The sequence below is a fragment of the Podarcis liolepis genome (assembly GCF_965112155.1).
Source record: "Podarcis liolepis genome assembly, chromosome: 13".
NCBI lineage: Eukaryota > Metazoa > Chordata > Lepidosauria > Squamata > Lacertidae > Podarcis > Podarcis liolepis.
The window spans coordinates 24,438,916-24,459,472 of NC_139573.1; the positions used below are offsets into that span (position 1 = coordinate 24,438,916).

The window sequence follows — 20,557 nt, forward strand, 5'->3', positions numbered from 1 at the left end:
GGGGTAAAGAGAGAAGAAGGGGAGGCGGGTTGACCCCCTGGTCTCCATGTGAGAGGGGGGTCTGTCAGGATGGAATCGGGAAAGACGGGGGGGGGTGGCCGAGGGATTTTTGCCTTCTGCTGGAGGGAGAAGGAAAGGGGGGGTCGCTCGGAGGATTAAGTGGGTTGCAACCAGAGGAGGATTTGCAAGCTGCAGGGTCCCTGAGCTCTGCTGGAAGCGAGGAGAGGTCTGTATGTGCGTGTCCCAAATCCGCCGGCAGCTTGGTCCTATTTCTGGGAGTGAGTAGTAAGCCCCAGTGGGTAGAAGCAAGGGGGTGGGGCTAGGAGGTCAAGCTTCCAGGTGAGGGGGCCAGGATGCTAGTGGGTCGCAAGACGGATGGATCTGGGAGGCAGGAGGCAGAGTGCAAGGAGCTCTGGGGCTCTCTATGCAAGGCTTGGCAGGTTGGAGAGCAGTTGGTGGTGGAGTCAGCACTCTTGGGTTCTCTGGGAGGTGTGTGATCAGGTGAGAGCAGGTGGATGTTGCCGCCTTGGGCTCTCTGGCATCCAATGTTAAGGACCATAAAACCCAGGGTTGTCTGGGAGAGGAGGCAGTGGGGCGAGCATCCGGATTCTGCCCTGGCTGTGCAGAAGAAGACTTCCAGAGGCATACCGTGCTGTCAAAGCTGTGTGCTGGGAGTTCAGCCGAGGCTCCTGGCTTGTTGAGAGAAGAGTCAGAGGGTTTGAAGTCCAAGGCTGGGGTGCCTGGATTTTTTATTCCTGGCTCTGGGAAGGGAGCCGGGTCTCATGGGGTCAGGGCCCAAAGAGATAGGGAAGCCGTTCATTCCCTTCGGAGCAAGGAGGGTGACTGGGTTTGGGCTTTTTCCCTTTTTTTTTTGCTGCATGTTCCCAGCCCCCAAGCCTGGTGGGGCTTCACGTGGCCTCAGCGGCAGGTGTGTGCCTGTGTTTCCAGATCCTCTGGTGTGAGTGCCAAGGCCGCCTGGCACGTAGGCCCTCCCTGTGTTGGCATCTGTGGGCACCTGGAAGCTCTGTGGCAACCTACATTACCTGGAGCTAACTTTCAGCTTTCCACAGTCTTCAGCAGCAGCAGCAGCACAGTCTCCCGCCCCCTTGCCATGTGCTTGGGTTCTACTACTGAAGACACCAGGGATCTTTCCCACATGTATCACCTCCTCACACATAACCTCTTGACTGTACTAGATGTGAGCACATCTAGGAACCCCCATTGTCCACTTTCCAAACAGAAGGTCTGGGAGTAATTGGGTTTATTTGGAGCAAGCAGTGAAGGGAAAACAGACCAGTTTTAGTTGAAACGTCTCACGTGCATGGACATTAAGACTCTCCAGACACAAACACACATGTCCTGGTATACACAAGTAGCTACTGTTGTTTTAAAATTGGAGCACCTGTTTGTTGGGGTCTGGGGATGATATGTGCATAGCCTAGGCCTCTGAGCCGCTAAACAAAGTACACAACCCACAATGGGCTCAGTAACCTAGTTTTGCTGCTGTCTTGGGACCTCCAAAACAGGGAGGGGGGTTGACAAGCACATGAGAAGGCTGAGTATACCTCCACCCCTTTGTAGCACTTCCTTTCTAAAATAGGTGTTGCCAGGGCTCAGATCTGCCTTGGGAGAAGTGGGGTAGAAAAATCACTGGACGTGCTCAGAGGCACTCTTTACGTTTCAGAAAGGCTGGTTGTGAAAGCAGGAGGAGAGAGGGAGATTCTCGGGCTTATTCAACCCTGGATCAAATCTGGCTGTGTGAGTTGAGTGGGAGAGAGAGAAAGAGAAAAGGGGGGACGGATACCCCCACCCAGCTAAGCAGCCTTTTAACCACAGCTTCTGAGGTTCTGTGCAGTATTGGCTTGGTGAATGGGAACCTTCTTCCTGGCAGGGCTCCCTGTGTCTTTAACAGCTGTGCAGCAGGCATATATTCAACAGGTGGGGCTTTCCTTCCAGCAGAGCAGCTCTGTGCCAGGGAAACTGCACCTGTCCGATTTTTTGGGCTTACCATTCAGCACCTGAAAACACTGGAGCCCTACCAAGGTGACGAAGAATAGCAACAAAAAAACCCAGCAACTGTAGAAAGGACTATACAGCAAGTGAGACACAATCTGTGAATGCAGCGTACATCTAAAGCACCCACCCACCCACAAATCCTGGGAATGATAGTTCACCCCTTGCAGGGCTACAGTTCCCAGCACCCTTAACAAACTACAATTCCCAGGATTCTTGGGGGAAGGGGGATATGTGCTTTAAATGTCAGGAGTAGAATACCTAGCCCCAAAAGTACTTTATTGCATTCTGTGCCAGCAGATCGGCCGCCGTTCTCTCTGCAAACCTCATTCTCCCTTTTGTACCTTCCTAGCCAGGGACCGGGGAGATCCTGGCTTCCCCCACTTCGGCCTGGCCTTCTCTGCCCATTGCACTGGGAAGGTCTCTGTGTGCAGCTGCTGCTTCAGTGATTGGCTGGAAGAATTCTCTTCTGGATGCCTGTTCCTTCCAGGCCCTGTTAAGGGCCCCAGAGTGACAAGGAGCACCCCGGGGGAACTGGATCGCTGCCCGTGCCAGGGTGATCAAAACAGCTATTTATGGCCCAGGAGGGGGATCCTTGGATGGAGGCCAGAGTGGAAACCAGCCACAGCACCTGGGAGGGAGAAGAAGAGAGGGAAAGAGAGGAGGAGGAGGAGGAGGAGGAGGAGGAGAAGAAGAAGAGGGAGCCTGGGAAAAGGGGGGGACCTCCTGCTTTTATGGGGCTCCTGGCAGCCCCTCTGCTTGTGCCAGCAATGGAGTGGCACCTGGTGGTGGGAGAGAGGGAAGGAGGGAGGGAAGTAAGGAAGGTTCACATCTCAGCAAGGGGAAAGTAGCCTAGTTTGAAAGAGCAAAAGAGGGCCAGGGAAGAGGATGCCTAGCCATCCTGCTCCCTCATTGCTCCTCTCTCTTTTCTGTTCATAAAATTTAACTCCAGTGCAAAATAAATAAAACAAACAAACCCTCAATAGCATGGTAAGGCTTGCTTGAAGGTATCTACCAGGGAGAAGAGAGGAGATAGATGTTGCCCCAGTTTGGATAAAAACCTCTAGTTTGGGTCACAGGTTCCTGTGTCTTTGGTTAGCTGCCAGATAATGGGGACCGGCCCTTCCATGGTTCTAGGGGGTCTATGTGTTCATGGTGGTTGTTTGGTGTGCTCTTGGACTCTCTCTCTCTCTCTCTCTCTCTCTCTCTCTCTCTCTCTCTCTGTGTGTGTGTGGGGGGGGGCATGCACACACAGACACCCGCACACGTACTTTCCCCTTCTTTAGAGTGCCCTGGGGCAGGAGGGAGGACGGTTCCATTTTTCAGATGCATCGAAATATGTGAGTGTTGGCAGACTATATGCAGACACACCCCTTACAAGCACAGTTCATTACTGCATGTTCCAGAATGGTCCAAAGAGTTTCACAGTTCCTGCCTTTTTTCTTCTTCCTCTTTGTAATCCTTCCAACAGCCCCATGGGCTACTCCTCAAAGAGATGCCTGCACCATCAAGGGATGACTTGCATGTTTGAATGATCTGCCGTGGCTCTAACTCCTCTCAGATAGAACTTCCTTTAGGGATTGTCTTCCCCAGTACAGTGGTACCTCTGGTTATGAACTTAATTTGTTCTGGAGGTCCGTTCTAAACCCAAAACCATTCTTAACCTGAGGCGCACATTCACTAATGGGGCCTCCTGCTGCTGCTGTGCTGCCGGTGCACGATTTCCGTTCTCATCCTGGGGCAAAGTTCTCAACCCAAGGTACTACTTCCGGGTTAGCGGAGTTTGTAACCCGAGGTACCACTGTAGTGTGTATTTTCACATAATCCATTGACAGTCACCACATGAACAGTAATGAAGGCTGCAGTCCTCAACACGTGTACCATGATGGCCAATGTTGTTGGACTTCCAGCTCCTTTCAGTCCCAGCTACCATGGCCAAAAGATCAGGGATGATGGGAGTTGTAGTCTACTTTGGCTGTCCCTGTATTACTGAACTAGCCCCATAGTGGGACTAACATGCATTATGTCATGTTGCAGGCACAGAGAGAAATTCTGATACACCTGCATGTGTGAATCAGCCCTGGGAGAGAGATTTGCCCAAGACCACCCAGTGAACTTTGTAGTAGCTTAGGGCTATTTCCCATACAGCATTTTTTTCCTAGGCACGGCCAGGATGATTTAAATTATGAAGAAAAGAAGAAGGCAGGCAGATCATTGACTTAAATAAATCAACTTCTACATTTTGAAATTCACATATTTCCTGAACAGGCATGAGCAAGCTGGCGGATTGCTGTAGCACAATTCAAACATTGGCTTGCATCCAGGCTCAAGTCAGTTGCACTCTGGGCACTTCCAGGCTGTTGCTATTCTCAAGTGGAATTCAATCGCTTACTGGCAAATTTGGGTAGTGCAATTAGAGTTGATTGGGAGAGCTTGCGCAACAAACACACTTCCTCCCCCAATGGTTGGACTTTCTGCAATTATTTTTTTTAAAAATGCACTGGGAAGTGTGGGATAAAGCTTCCCCTGCAAACAAATGAGTATGTACGAATGCTTATTAAATGGCCTACGTTGTCTAATTTTCCTGCAAATGAATCAGGAGGAATGCTCAAACAGGTTGCCTTTGGCACCCTTAATTCCCACTGAAATCAGTGAGGCTTAATTTAAGTCACAACTAACTTGTCCTATTGATTTCAGTGGCATCTAACTCTGCAATGCATATTCCCAGAAGTAAGCCCTGCTGAATTCAGTGAGACTTTCTCCCAAGTAAATGTGCATAGAGCTGCAGCCTAACTTCAGTCAACTTAAGTCTGGATCTAACCTGCTGGTTTGAAACTAAATGAAGTATTAATATCAACTAGGAACATGATCCAAAATGCGTGGTCATGGTATTCACATGCACAGCACAACTACATCTGTTAGAAGATAAATTTCTTTTGGAGACTCTCTGTGCTATGTGAGAATACTAAGCAAGATCACTTACTTGGAAGTTTAGGTTGCAGTCATGTGCATATTTATTTGGAGCTAAGTCCTGTTGAACAAAGTGGGATATACTTCCAGTAAACAAGCATAGGACTGAGCTGTAAATGTCCAGAGCTTTCTGTAAAAATAGGTTAGTCGTTGCTGGGCAATACACTGTTTGCCCATCAGATGGAAAATAAATCTCCATGTAGTTTGTTTAGCAGCTTCAAAAACAAGTGTCTTACTAGTCAACTATTATATGCAGTCGCCAACTATTCCCTTCCTTGACGCCTCTGGCATGCACAGAGGGCTTTAGGAGAGGCAGGGTCACAGAATCATAGAATTGTAGAGTTGGAAGGGACCCCAAGGCTCATCTAGTCCAATGCAGGATCTGTGCCTGTCTGTGCCTGGCATGGAGAGGAAAAGAAACAGCTCAAGTCTCATGCTGATTGGAAGGCACTCCTGCTGTTTCTTACCTGCTCAGAAACTGCACTGGCAATTGAACCTCTGTCAGGTGCTGAATGTCCTGTTTGCTAGAGGACGGAGGGCGCTCATCCCAGGTGAGCTGGCGAGTGGATTTGTGGAGGCCGATGCACAAATATTCATAATTTGAGAACTGGGACACTCTGAAGAGCTTTGATAGTTGGAAGGCACACACTATAAAAGAGCCCAAGATCACCAATATGGTCTCCCATGGATGATCCTGGTGGTATGTAGGAGAGCACATCTGTATCCTAGTGTTTACAGTCACCAGGTGCATTAGGAAGCCCTTGGCAATAAACGGGATACACAAAACTTAATGCATCGTTATGATGCTTAACCTCAGCAGTCAAGCGCCCTCTGCCCACCAGAGCTTTTTTTAAACAGACCAGACTTTAATTTATACAGTAATCTGTTTGATAGATGGCCGTGATTCAGTTTTAAGAGTTTGGCAGTATGAACTGGAACCTGTTCCATTCAGGTGTTATTTTAGATGGGTTACTTGGGGGTTGGGGGAGACCCATGATGTATTTTGAAATGTTTTGTTAAAAAGTCAATTTTAAAAACAATCACACTGATTTTTATGCATCCTGAAGGGGGGGGGTAGCTTTCCGCATCAACTGAACAGGGAATAGTTTAGCCACTGAACATACCAGTCCAGAGAACGGGGAAGGGAGGAATTGGGATAAGGACAACGTGGGCTTGAGGAAACCTCAGGATTTAGGGTGCGGATATGCATGGGGCTGGAGAGCTAATCTTTCAGCTAGGCTTTTAAGTTTTTTACTTCTGGCCCCTCCAGGTAGTTACTAAAAAAGAAAATAAATTGTGAAATATAAGCATAGATTTCTTTTTTGTATGATTGGAAAGATCACGGTTGTGCTGTGTATAGAGATTAGGTTCCCTCAGTGCAAAATTTGGATTGGGGAGGATAGCACCACGGAGCATACACCTTCAGTATATGCACGCTTGTAACATCTGCTTTGCATGTAGAAGGCCACAGGTTCAATCCCTGGCATCTGTGTGTAGGGCTTTCCCGACACCCTGGGGAGCCTCTGCCAGTCAGTGCAGGTAATACTGAGCTGGGTGCACCTATGGTTTGATGCAGTGTCTCTGCTGGTGTACCGCTCTGCTCCACACGTCACAGCGGCTCTCGTTAACTACTGTAGCGCTTGATCATGTATTGCACTCCCAGCAGGAATGATCAGGGCTGGTGCTGTGCCAGCTGCAGGGCTTAGCCAAGGGGTTCCACTGCCACAGGAAGCAACGGCATGGCACAGTTCAAGAAGTGCCTCCCCACAATCTCTTGCTCCTTTGCCGAGAATGATGGGGTGCAATGGCGTTCGTCAGAATTGCATCCTGACACCCATTGGGCTATTGCAAAAGATTCTGGGGTGCAACTCTCAGAGCACTGTTTTTTAATTGGAACCCTTAAGCTAAGCGATACCACTTGGGTTGTTTTTGATGTCAGGCTGACCCTGGGCCCCTGCCAAGGAATGGTCCTTTATATAAAGTTACACGCCATTACATAACCAGAGGATTTGGATCTAGGACAGCTGGGTTCACTTCTTCAGCTCTGTCCAGGACCCCCTGTGTACCCTTAGATGAGTCTCTCTCCCTCAGTCCCCCAACCTGTAAAATGGGAGGTTTATTGCATTAGGCATAGGGCCATTGGTCAAAACACAGTCACATAAATGCCACAGATTAAACAACAGCACGGTGCCGCAAAATATCACACATACCCGCAGAGTTTTAAAAGATATTATTTCAACCACAACAACAAAACACAGAACACCATTTTAGGTATGATATTTTTACAACTTGTGTTATGTCCTCCGTTCTTACACTTTGTCTTTGCAGCTGCCTCCGTGATAGTTAAACCAAAATAATAGCATCCTTATAGGCTTCAGTTATTTTCACAAGTAATCATGATGCAGAGTGTTTGAGATTTTAAAATTTATTTTGCATCACCTGCATCAGTAATTTTAAAGTGACACCTACCTCATATGTTCTCTGTTCCACTTTCATTCCCACACTCACAACTTGGCACACATTTGTTTTCAATTATTTATTATTTAAATTTGTATCCTGCCTTTCTGAGGAATAGTCTCAAAAGCATCTAGCAGAAATAATACACATGCAATCAACTGATATACGATAAAATCAATACAACCTGCCGGAGATCCACAGTATGGGCAGTTTTATGTGTGGTGTTCAAAAACACTCTTTGATGGACAGTGAGGCTCATCTCTTTGTTAAAGTAAAGCCAAGACTCTTGGTTGGTTCACAGATACATTTCTTGACCTCTTCACTTAATGGCCAGCAGATAAATGTGTCACTGTAAAGTGATGCCACGTTGGAAAGCATAACAGTTGAGTTCACACTGGGTAATATGCGAATTCTATTGGCTGGCATTTGGTCCAGGATGACTGATTCACATCTGCCATCCCTGCTTGATGGAATAGCCATCAGATGAGGACTATTCCTGTGTGAGCCATCACTAAGATCCAGCAGAAAGCTTTGAGGAAAACCATGAGCAGCGGTGTACTTTGGTAATACAGCGCCCTGAGCAAGGACAAAATCTGGCACACACAGAGACCCTAAATATTTATTATTTTCACAATAATTCCTTTTGGTACAATTGCTTTTTCAATCAATCTTCTCAGTAGGTATCCGTATAAATATAGGTGGTTATTTTCACCATCATTTTGTGCCCCCTTGGCTCTGCATTCTGTGCAGGGGAACTGCTTGTACTGCCCTAACTCTGGCTCTGCCATGAGTAGAGTCCTGACAGGAGCCCCATCCTCAGCCAGTGACTTATCAGATGCATGTGGCTGTGCCCCAGCTAATACACTGCTTGATGTCTGTGTCTCTTATATTTTGCTTCAGGAGCCATGACGGAGCTTCAGGAAGTGCAGATAACTGAGGAGAAGCCGCTTCTGCGAGCTCCAGGAGCACCTGATCCGGGCAAGGTCAGCAAAAGGACAGGATTCCCCTGACTCTCCCCTTCCTTGCCATCCCTCTTTCTCCTTCTCACCAGTGTACCCAAAGCTGTCCAGTCTTGCCTGTTTCTCTCCTTGTTCCTTTCCGTCTGAAGCAGATTGGCAAAGCAGACGCATAAAAAATCTCCCTTACGCTGAGCTCAGTAGTCAGTCCATCTGGCCCAATGGTGGAAGGGCCTAGTGCTTCAGGCAGAAGTTTTGTTTGTTTTGTTTTGCTTTGTTTTCCCCCATCACACTGTTGCTACATCCTTGTAGCTGGAGAGGCTGGCAAATGAACTTGGGCTCTTTCATGTGCAAAGTCTGTGCAAAATATGTGCTCTACCCATTGGAGGCTGGTCCGTTATCGCAAATGCCCCACCAACCTTGCCTGCCTGCCTTCTTCCTTACATCCAGTCCAGGGGGCAGCTCTGGGTGTCAGTTTCTTCCCCCCTCAATCTCAAGTGTTGCCCTTGTAGAATGCGGCAGGGAACAGGAGGGGGACAAAACCAGAATTAGTTGGCTGCGCCTGGCTCTGGCTCTGGCTCTGGCTCCACCTACTGGTGGCCTCCCTGCCTTCCACCCTACCAATCCCAATGGGCACCCACCACCACTGACTCTACCACCAATCCATGGCCCCTCCAGATACCTAAAAATTGCAACCTCTGCCAATCCACCAATTCTGCTGGCCACATCCATAGAGGTGACAGAGCTCTACTGAGAGACGAAGCATGTCTCTTTCAAAGCACTGCAGGACAGAGATGCAACAGCTGGACCATCTCCTCTATTGAGGAAGGGGGGAAATTCAGACACTCATGCTCTACCACTGTGCTGTAGCCCTTCCCTGGCTGTTGCTATTTGAGAGCTTTAACTCTCTGAATAGTGGTATAAACCCTTATCCTCCCTTGGTCTATGCAGAGGGCTTGTTTTGCCTTCCATTGATGATGAAGTGAGACATTTATATAAACTGGTTGACCGGAGAATCACATCCCAGGTCCAGGGCATTATCAGGATTGCCAAAGCTGGCCTGTTCTTGGATACCTAGCAGAGCCTTGAGCTTCCAGACGTAAATGCTGGAATATGAATGAATGCAGTAAATAAAACAGCAAAAAACACTTGCAGAAATGTTGCACTTACAATCCTTTGCGGTCATGCTGCTGGGGGAGATTTTGGTGCAGACTTGTCCAGCCTGTTGTTATGTTTCTGGAGCTGCACTGCAAATCCACAGACATTATGAACTGTACCAGTCTTAGTCATACTCAGAGTAGACACATTAAAATTGATAACATAGGTACATTAACTTCAGTGGGTCTCCTTTTGAGTAAAAGTTAGGTGAATGGAGCCCTTAGACTACTTATTTTAATTTTCAGAGGCAACAGAGTTTGACCTGACCGAAGAGGTGATGCAATATCTGTTTTAATAAGCCACAGAGTGTATTTGGATAGAAATCAAACCATTGATTTATACGATCAACAGGTTGCTTTGTATCTAAATGCCTTGGCGCTATCTGCTTTGTCGTACTCAATACTTAGGGGTGCTCTCAACAAAGGATCTCCCCCCCCCCGAAGCTTGTGTTCCATGCGAAAGCAGCTCAGCCCTTGCAAAGGACGGTGCAGCCAGTTAATTCCTTTTTACTCAGGTGCTAATCACTTCCCAGCAACTGATCTCAAAACTGTGAAATCACCTGGGTTAAGTAAGGTGTGGGTGTGTGCAAATGTTCCCAGGAAGTCATATTCTTAATCATAGAAGTCCTAGGATATGTGGCAGGGAAAACATCTGGCACAGGTGTGCTTTTAGCCCAGGTGTCCTTACCATTGGACACAGGTTGCCGGGACTGCTCTGGTGAACTATACAGTCTAAATGGCTAGTTTCTTTGGGGAAGCATGGGTAGGGAGCAGGCCTTTGCCTTTCCCCAAAGACACAGGATGACCTCAGCTAAACAATGCATCATTTAGCAGAAAGCATGTAAGGAAGCAGGTTGAGCCCTTAGCGTTACAGCTCTACAGTGCAGTTAGCTTTCTGGTGAGTCCAGTTTTGCTCAATGTCTGCTCATTGCCCGTGCTGGTAAAAAGGGCCCCTATCTATAGCAGGAAGTCTCTGCACCCCCTTGATTTCCGCTCCCCTGCCCTATTCCCATAACTCTGATTCTTTTTCCTCACTTACTTCCCACCCTGCATTCTCCGTCTGTCTGTCTGTCTGTCTGTCTTCCCCCCTCCTTTCTCTTTCTCTCTCTCTGTGTTCTAGGATGCTGAACTGATAGCAGCCAAACTTCTGCAGGAACAAGGCCAGGTAATCACCACCCCTTCCCCTCTTGTTCACGGGGACAGAACTGGTGCCCCAAACCCTCAGAACGCCCTGATACCAAAAATGCCAAACAGAAAGAAGCTGTGTTAACCCCTCAGTGATCGTTCCTTCTCTCCTTGTTCCATCCATTCTGGGTATACTGTACATCCAAGCATTGCAGTTGCTGCCTGATTGATTGAGCAGAAATCCTGCAAGTGCACCTTTCCCTCAGCCTGGAGTTTCAGAGTTCTACCCAGGGGAGCCAACTTGGGCCCAAAATTATTGGTCATGTCATCATGTGTGCCCCGGCCTCGGAACCTGACTTCTGGTGCCACCAGAATTCAGGTACCAAGATCTCGCAAGGCCTCAGACAGCATCACCAGGGTCTCACAAGACCTTGGACATGACTTCTGGTGCTTTCAAGGCACCAGAAGTTGCATTGGGGGCTCTGCAGTGTGGGTGCTGAGCACCCACAACAAAATTTTTGTTGGCGCCCCTGGTTTTACTCCTGTTGAATTCCTTCCAACAACTGTTGATTTGCTACTCTGGGATGAGACACTGAGTCCTTTTTGAGGGAGAAGCAGCAACCCCAGTCTGTGAAGGAAGAGTGAGCTTACAGCACAAGGATGGAGAGACTGTGGCCTTCCAGTTGTTGTTGGACCCCCAACTCCCATCACCTCTGACCATGGGCCATGCTGGTCAGGGCTGGTTGGAGTTGGAGTCCTTCTGGAGGGTCCACACCCCCACGGTTTATTTAGCAAGTCAGTGTAAGCCAGGTGTTGGGAACCTTTGGCCCTCCAGATGTTGAAGAATTACAACTCCCATCAGCCCCAGCAAGCATAGCCAATGGCTAGAGAAGACAGGAGTTGTAGTTCCGCAACATCTGGAGGGACAAAGGTTCCCCACATCTAACATAAGCAGATAATGGAGTCATGACTTCTGTGTAACCAACTTAAGGCCTTGTGAGCAGGAGCTGAGGGCACTTCTGGGGTTGCCACCTTTCTCTGTATGCTGAGAAAAGATGCCTCTGTCAAACTGAAACAGAGCACTGCTGTAGAGTGTGTCAGAGCACTGGTCTATCTAGCTTTCTTATTGCCTATGCTTGCTGACTATGCTCTTGTCTATAATTGCAGGGTTTCAGGCAGGGGTCTTTCCTAGCCTTACTTGGAGATTCAAAAGACCTCTTGCACAAGATCTCGCAATGAGCCACCTTTAATTTCTCCATTATATAATCATTAAAGGCACAACAGCTCTCCCATGGAATCTTGGCTCTGGCCCAGCCTGTTTCTTGTTTCTTGTCTTCAAGATATATAGGAGGCACCTTTGCCAACTCCAGCAGGCTAACACTATTCTACCTTGCCATCTACCAGTCAGTTCCTTGGTCAGTGCCAGGACCATGATGGGCTTGAATTAAAGCTTCTACCATCCTTGCTTCCACTCTGTGGGCTTAAATGGCTGTGGGATGTGCAGAACTTCAACATATGCAGCTTATTCCATCACTTGGGTTGCCAGGTCTTAGAAATATCCATGCTCCTATTCCTTTAACGAGCAAGTCCAGCCATGCTCATCCCTTATGTTATGAAAAGCTTTTCCTGCTGACTTCTGTAAATCAAGCTGCTTTCAAAAATGCAGGAGCAGCTGGGACAAGTTCTGTCACCACCACCATGTTGAGGAAAGCTGCACCTGTTGAAATCCCTGCTCGCTATCCGGCTAAAAAAGTGGCAACTCTTCTCTGTTTAGTCATGACCTCATTGATCAGCCTTAGGCAAGGCAAAGTCCCATTTGGTAAAATAGGAAAATATAATTATAGGGTTGCTATGAGGTTTGGTGACACAGCAGGTGTAAACGGAAAGAGGCAACCCTTTACATAATGGAAATGCCAAATTATAGCTGCTCTTCCTGATTGCAAAAATCTTATTGCACCAGTCCACCCACACGCAAGGTAAGTCATTCTTGTGCCCATTTTCCAAACGAGGAACTAAAGATCAGGAAACTTAGGTCTGTCCAAGACCACCCAGCATGACAGAGTCAAGCCCTGGACAGGTCAAATTCTTAAACTATATTTGCATTTCATCCCAGAGCTAGAGGCAGACTCCTGGAGGCTTGGCTTCCAGACCTTACCAGCTGTTAGGATTCTAAGCTGCACTTGGTGGGTGACGAGTTTAGCTTTATTTATTGCTCCCTCTAAGAGCGAACGGAGGTGGGGTGTGCCAAGAAAAATGGAGCCAAAATGAGGTTGCTGAGTAACAGGAGAGGCAGTATTGGTAGCCCTGATGTTTTCCCAAGTCCAAAAATATATTTTAAAGGAATGAAACAAAACCCAGTTGGACCAAAAAGAGAGAGAAAAAGACAACCTAGATGGACAAAAAAAGCTCCCAAAAAACCACCAGTCCAAGCTGTCAGGGGGAGGATGTACTGCAAAATTTTGTTGCAGTTCCACTTTATTTATTATTTTGATCATTCATTCAGTGGTGTAGTGGGTAAATGCTGATGTTCATTTACTCTAATGACAGGCCTGATAGCCAAGCCCCTCCTAAGCCTGTACAAAAGAAGAAGCAAAACCTTTGACAGCATTTTTTCCCTTCAACCCATCCCCCACTTTGTGCAGTTTGGGTGGGCTCAAAGTCTTGGTCAGTATTTTGTGGCATTTTGGTTGGTCATGATATAGGGATCTGGGATTTCTTTCAGAAAGAAAAGTGCTGGTTTTAGCCTCTTAGCTATGCTTGCTAAGGTTACCTCCCTCTTCCTCTGTTTAGTTTATTTGGTGGGTTTCTCTTTGAGTTAAGCTTAATTATTTGGCACATAAAGAATTGGCAAGTAATGCCCCCCCGAGATGACGCCAACATCCCTGCCCCTCCCTGTTCCACCACACTGCTGCATCAATCACAATATTTCTATTGAAATGTTTTTGGGAACACAAACATGCACACAGGTGCCAAATCATCCAAAGTCAACACAAAAGCAATAAAACTACAACCCATAAAACAAATCAGAATGCAGGAGAGTAGATAAGAAAATGTAAGATTAGATTAGGCTGCAATAAACAACAGTAGCTGGTGTGCCGACATGGATGAAACAAAAACCTCCCAAGGGGCTTATGGCTAGTTGAGTGACCAGATGCAAAAAGGAAAGAGGCCTCTGTGTGTTGATCAGCTGGTACCATGTTGCGCACTCCTGCACTGGCATTATTTGCCAGCCCTACACAGCTGTTAAAGACACGGGAGCAATGTCTGCCTTTGTACCATGACTGAAAACCCACCAAGCCAAACACAGCCCAACACTTTTCTGCAGCAGCAGCAGAGGCCACAAGGGATTTCCTCTTTTGACTTCCTGCCTGGGTTTGCAAAACTACAGAAGCTGCCAAGTATGTTGTGTTTAGGCACAGCCCATTCTCTACATGTTGTACCCTTAAGTATAAGCCAGACTTCCATTCTGCCATGTTCCTTTGGCATAGGACAGGAATGGGAAGCCTCAGGTCCAGGAACCGCCTCCAGGCCTTTCTGTTTGACTTTTGGGACTCTTGTTCCTCACAGGCCATGTTTCGCTGGCTCCTTTACTGGAGTGTTTTTGCCTGGCTAGAACATGTCCCCAAACTCTTATAATCCTTCTTTCCCATGCCTGGGTGGAAGATGGAGAGGGGTGTGAGAGTAAGTTAACATTTGTCATCCTGCCCACTTTTGCCTGCACTGCCACAACCACCTGATGTTTCCTAGAAGGGAATGTGAGCCTCAGGCTAAAATAAGTTCCTCACCCCTGGCTTAGTAGAAACCCTGCTGCAGGACTGTATTAAGAGTCCTACCAGGGAGCTGTATATACAGTGGTATCTCTGGTTATGTACTTAATTTGTTCCAGAGGTCCGTTCTTAACCTGAAACCATTCTTAACCTGAAGCACCACTTTGGCTAATGGGGCCTCCCACCGCCGCCGCGCAATTTCTGGGTTAGCGGAGTCTGTAACCTGAAGCATATGTAACCTGAAGCGTATGTAACCTGAGGTACCACTGTAACCCCATTAGACATGCCTGTTAGTTGCCTTCCACAGTTTGTACACCAACAGGGGCTTCATTCAGGCATTCTTCTGTTGTTTTTAATCGTTGTGTGAGGGGGGGGGGAAGGCAAGGACAGCTCCTCCACCCCACCCCACCCATTGCCATCGCTGTCATTCTCCATGAGTTGGAGGGATAGCTTTTCTTTGGGATCCAGAACCTGATGTCATGGGCTGTATGCCAGGAATGAGCAGAGAAGACTTCCTGCTTCAAAAGCTAGCCCTCCAACTAACTCTTTGCTTCTGTCTCACTTGACCCCCCTGGGACGGGTTGAGGGAACTAGCACTCCTCTTCCCCTGTGCATGTGGGCTCAGGACAAGGAGAACGCCTGAATAGGAGTTGTGTAGGACCTGAATACAATACTCAAGGTTCAGCAAACAACCTTCCTGGCAAGCCACAATGCCTGGCTGGTGGCCTCTGTTTGGCTCAGTGGGTGCTGTCCCAGACTATCATCTGTAACCATTAGTCAACGCTTCCCGCTTTGGGCTTGTGGCAGTCTTGCCAGCAAGTCTTAAATCTAGACTCGCGGTCGCTTGCCTCTCTTCTGAACTGTTTCTTTCATCTCCACCTTTTACCCTTTTCACGCCTGTGTTATTGCCTTTCTGGAAAGGAGTATCTGCCGGTGCCAAATCACTCAACCTTTCTCCGAGTGTCCAATTGCTTTTGAATACATTGAGTTCCCTTGTGTGCTATAAGAGAAAGCCTTAGCAGGAAGGGCTTGTAGAATAAACAAGGAACTTTAAAGAGAGAGAGAGAGAGAAGAAATGTGATTGTTTTGAATATTGGCCCAGGTTTCTCCCAGTGTATCATGGGAATGATAAGGTGGAGACGATCAGTCCTCTGACACTGAATTCTGCACTTGTTCTGGAATGTTGTGGGCAGTGTTTCGTTTTTAAGGCAGCGAGTGCCAGCATAGTCTTCACTTATGAGTCATACCGCCTGACCTTGCACACGCTTCAGATGTATTTCAAGATTACAACATGGCTTGGAGATGATTTATACATTAGGAAAAAGCACAGAGGAAAGCGGATTATAATATATGTCCTTTCATAAAATTCCAAATTGGGATGAGAAGAAAATGAACCCTGTATACTCAAAGCTACAAATAATCTATCTTACTTGGCATATTCCTGGAGTGGACTTTACCATATAAACAACATGTTCTGGGTTTGATTCCTAACTCATCTTTAAACCATGGTTTGGCTACTATTCTCAATTTTATCCTGAGAGCCTTGGAAGGGATGCTGATATTAATCTACAGGTCAAAAAACATAGAGTTGTCTTGAAGTAGTTGTAGGGACAAAGTAAGCAACTAGTGATCTTGATGGACTTGGCGGGTACTTGGGCAGGGGAACAAAAGTGAGCATCCCACGAATCAGAGTCTTCTTTGAAACAAAACACCAAGGTTCTAGTCCTCAAGGCTGTGAAGATAGGCATGAAAATAGAAGGGTCAGAAAATCAGAAGCTGAGGGTGGTGGACTAGAACAGAAGAATATTATCAATTTTTAATCACACTGGTAACTGGGTCTTTAACAGTATCATGATGTGCAGATAATAGAAGGGGGATAATATTTTATCTCCGTACTGTGATAAGGTCCACCTGGTGATTACCATATTTTTTGCTCTATAAGACTCACTTTTTCCCTCCTAAAAAGTAAAGGGAAATGTGTGTGTGCGTCTTATGGAGCGAATGCAGGCTGCACAACTATCCCAGAAGCCAGAACAGCAAGAGGGATTGCTGCTTTCACTGTGCAGCGATCCCTCTTGCTGTTCTGGCTTCTGAGATTCAGAATATTTTTTCTCTTGTTTTCTTCCTCCAAAAACTAGGTACATCTTGTGGTCTGGTGCGTCTTATAGAGCGAAAAATACGGTATATATTGCTGTGCATTGTTGGCAATGCTGGGGACTCAAGTACTGAGCAGAGGTTCTAGCAGCCGGGGTGGGCCATAGTACATGCATAGTAGTTTTCACCACCCCATAACTAGCATAAGTAGAATAAACTGTGCAAAATAAGTGAAAATATCCAGTTTTGTGTGCGCACATGTAATTTTCATTTCCCACTCCTTGTTTTTAACCACACACAGCCTTAGATGTATGGGAAAGCAACAACTGACTGGGCCCTGAGTGGTCTTTTGACGGCCCATTTCTCTGCTGTCTCTGAACCCAGTCTCAGCTCTGTCCCTTGAGGTAGCCTAATTTAAAAAGTGCAAACAAACTAGGATTGAACTACGTCTTTACTCATGCACTGTATGTTTTCTGTGCAGACAGCTGCTATGATCAGCATGCACTGGAAGCCTGGAAGGGGAGGGGGGCTAGGATCACAGCAACCAGCTCCCTCCCCACCCCACCCCATGTTGATTGTGCCTTGTACATAGAATCTATGCGTGCAAAATCTTTATGAACATGTGATGTACAACCCCTGCATTTAGCTGGATCCCAGATTTCACAGAGGAAGCCCACACATATATAATCAGTTTATGCGTTACAAGGAACCATCTAAGCACAGAAGTCAGAGATGGGGCCACCACCACTTATGACCCGAGTTCTCCCTCCATACACTCAGCATAAGTCTGGTTATGGCTGTCTGCACTGGGTTATGGTCTAGCCCTATGATGTCACATTTGCTCACCCTTCTTTCTTTCTATCTCTCTCTCTTTTCCCCCTTCCACAGAAACACACAGTGGAGACACCTTATGGGGTTGTGACAATCACCATCCATGGGACACCCAAGCCCAAACGTCCAGCCATCCTCACCTACCATGATGTGGGACAAAACCGTAAGACTGGAGCACCCACTTGGTTGGGGCAGGAGGGAGGGGAGGTTGGGGGCTTTCCAAACAGTGCAACCCCAAGAGAGAACTTGGCCATTTGCCCTACAGTCCAGTTGGTAGAACATTTGCGTCAAGGATCTTGCCATTCTGGAAGAACCCCAAGAACTTTTTGTTTTCGTGGGGTCCCAACACAAATTCACACCTATGCAACACACACATTCACTGGGTCTCCTATTGTGTGGAGGTTCCTTGATACTATACCACTGGTGTGGGCAAACTTCAGGCTACGACCCCAAGGTCCACCAATCAGGTGCAAAATACAAGGGCCTATTTGGAGAATACTATAAACAGATCTCAAGGCCTATTTGGAGGCTGGAGACAGGTACCTGCTGCCCCCCGTGAACAAAACATTGGGAAGACCTGCATGTACGAGCACAAACCTACATCTAAGTTTGTGTGGATCAGAAATTCTAACAGATTAATGTAAGGAAGGAGAGCCATTTGTGGACACTATTCTTGAACAATGGGGAATCAAAAGCCTTTGCTTTCTGATTGCAAATCATCCTGCGATCTACTGGCGGATCCTAATTTGCCTTGATCTGCCCGCCCCCTGGGGATGCACTCTACCCCACCCATCACAATCAATCCTACCATAGCTGCTTGAGGACGAAGAACCAACACTTCCTAACAATGTAGAGGAGGGAGGGGGACACTCAGGCCCAATGGGGGAGGGGCAAATACAGCCCCTCAGTACTCTCCCTGGACCACACCTCTCTTCGGCCACTCCCCTCACCACTGTCCTTGAGAGTTGTTGCCTGGCTGGAATATGTCCCTGAACTCTGATCATGCCTTTGGGTTGCTTGAGGGCGGGGGTGTGGGGAGAGGCGTCTGTGAGCATGTTTCCACACTCCTGTTCTAGAATACCAGCTCTTTGTGGCCTTTGAGGATGCTCGAGTTTACGTTGTGGGCTTGCTCGGTGGTCGACTCTCAAGCAAGTCGGTCGCTCTGCCTCAGAGTCTGTCTGCAGGCATTTGACTGCTGCTGTCTCTGAAGTTTCCCACCCACCCGCCTGCCTGCCTTCTGCCTTCTGCCTTCTGCAACAGGCATTGAAAGCTGGAGGAGACAGAAAACACTCATCCAGGGGAGGAGGAACTGCTGGCTTTCGTTCTTACTTGGTTGTTTATCTCAACCTTATCTTTAGCAGCTAATTTCCCCTACTACTCTCCCTTCCAACTCCTAGAGAAAAATAGCCACCAAGTAGGGGAGATAAACAAGAGGCAGAGAAAGGCAGCCAGCAGCGCCTCCTCCAGCACGTGTGACATTTTTATTCCCTCTAACCATTTATGCTGGTCTGCGAGGGAGTCTCCAAAATTCCCCATGGAATGGCGGAGCCTGCTCTCTCAGGGTGAGTGTAATGTCCTTAGTTCCCGTCCTAGAAAACAGGAATGATAGCGGTCTTCCTCACTGGGTTGTGAATGTGAACGAAACATGGGTTGTCTTGCATTCTTTCCACAGCCAAGGGACCATTTAAACTATCACTGCTAAGAAGAAGAAGAAAACTTGAGGAAAGCTTTCAGTCATGCAGCTTTGCATTTTGGTGCACTCTGGTCTACTTTCTCATACCCCCAAAAGGCCTGCTTTTTATTCCCTAACTCTTCTTTTTTTAAAAAAGTGGATTCATACCTTGACGTTAGAATCGCCAGATTCCATTCTAAAACTTTGATTTGAAATTTTAAACATTGTCCTATTTATCATTAATGTTTCCCAAGTGATCTGCACTCTGTTCCAGAATTTCCCACCATCCCTTGAGGCCAATCATCTCCTGGTTTTGAAAGCATCTAGATCAGCCTTTCCCATCATGGTGCCTTCCTGCAACTCCCATCAGCCCCAGCCAGCATGGATGTGCTTCCATGGCTGTGCTGGCTAGGGCTGATGGGAGTTGTAGTCCAAAACATCTGGAGGGCACCAGGTTGGAGAAGTCTGGACTAGAAGATTCTCCTCTGCAAAAGCTTTTACCCTTGTTAAGGAGACCATAGGAGCTCTCTCCTATTCAAGGTTGCTTGCTTGTCTGAATGCCCCCATCTCTTGCTCTTTTGCCAGGCCAGCTGAAGACATTTTGATCCCTTAGGCTGCAGCCCTTAGGATACTTACCTGGCGGAAAAGCCTCACTGAACACAGTGGGATTTACTTCTGAGTACAGTGGTACCTTGGCTGTTGAACTTAATCCGTTCCGGGAGTCCATTCGACTCCTGGAACGGTTCGAAAACCAAGGCGTGGCTTTTGATTGGCTGCAGGAGCTTCCTGCACTGAATCGGAAGCTGCGTCAGACATTTGGCTTCCAAAAAACGTTCGGAAACCGGAACACTCACTTCCGGGTTTGCGACATTCAGGAGCCAAAACGTCCAAGTACCAAGGCGTTCGACAACCAAGGTACAACTGTAAACTTGCATAGGCTTTCATGGTAAGGCGAGGAATCCAAACAGCACCTTCCAGTGTAAAAAAGCAACAACAGTCAGTTTGCTGCCCTGTTTACTGACTCCTGGAGCAAGGCAGCAGCCGCTGTCTTGATTTGCACCTCGCCAGTCTCGACGGCACTACCGCTTGGCCTTCTGCAGCCTGACACCCACTTCTTCTGTCTCCCCACCCCCACCCCAGATCTTTCGTGCTTCGACACCCTCTTCCACTTTGAGGACATGCAAGAGATCATAAAGAACTTCGTGGTGATACATGTGGACGCGCCTGGCATGGAGGAGGGGGCCCCGGCCTTCCCTCTGGGGTGAGCCTTGCAGCCTCCATTCCTGCCCCACCCGCATCGTTGGGTGTGATGGGGACAACAGCCTAGCAGTCTAACACAGCCCCTGCTCTCTGCTCTCTTCCTAGGTATCAGTATCCCTCGCTGGACCAGCTGGCTGACATGATCCCGTGCATCTTGCAATATGTGAAGTGAGTCGGGGCGAGATCACACGGGTGGGCGGGTTGCGACAACAACCTGCGACGGGGTCACCCGTCAGCCTTCTCAAACAAGGGTTC

General features: G+C 47.7%; 1 protein-coding gene across 13 annotated transcripts in view; it reads left to right on the forward strand.

Moving 5' to 3' along the window:
• NDRG2 (NDRG family member 2) overlaps nucleotides 1-20,557 on the forward strand; it is a 41,728-nt gene that overhangs the window by 783 nt on the left and 20,388 nt on the right. For 7 of the 13 annotated variants that reach the window (XM_083472310.1, XM_083472320.1, XM_083472315.1 and 4 more), the window contains exons 2-5: nucleotides 8,341-8,423; nucleotides 17,428-17,533; nucleotides 20,183-20,303; nucleotides 20,408-20,470. In XM_083472310.1, coding sequence (XP_083328436.1) covers nucleotides 8,346-8,423; nucleotides 17,428-17,533; nucleotides 20,183-20,303; nucleotides 20,408-20,470 — 368 coding nt within the window. In that variant the 5' untranslated portion in view covers nucleotides 8,341-8,345. Of the gene's footprint in view, nucleotides 1-8,340; nucleotides 8,424-10,673; nucleotides 10,719-17,427; nucleotides 17,534-20,182; nucleotides 20,304-20,407; nucleotides 20,471-20,557 lie in introns of all 13 variants that reach the window. The other 6 variants (XM_083472317.1, XM_083472314.1, XM_083472308.1 and 3 more) reach the window with 1 other exon arrangement.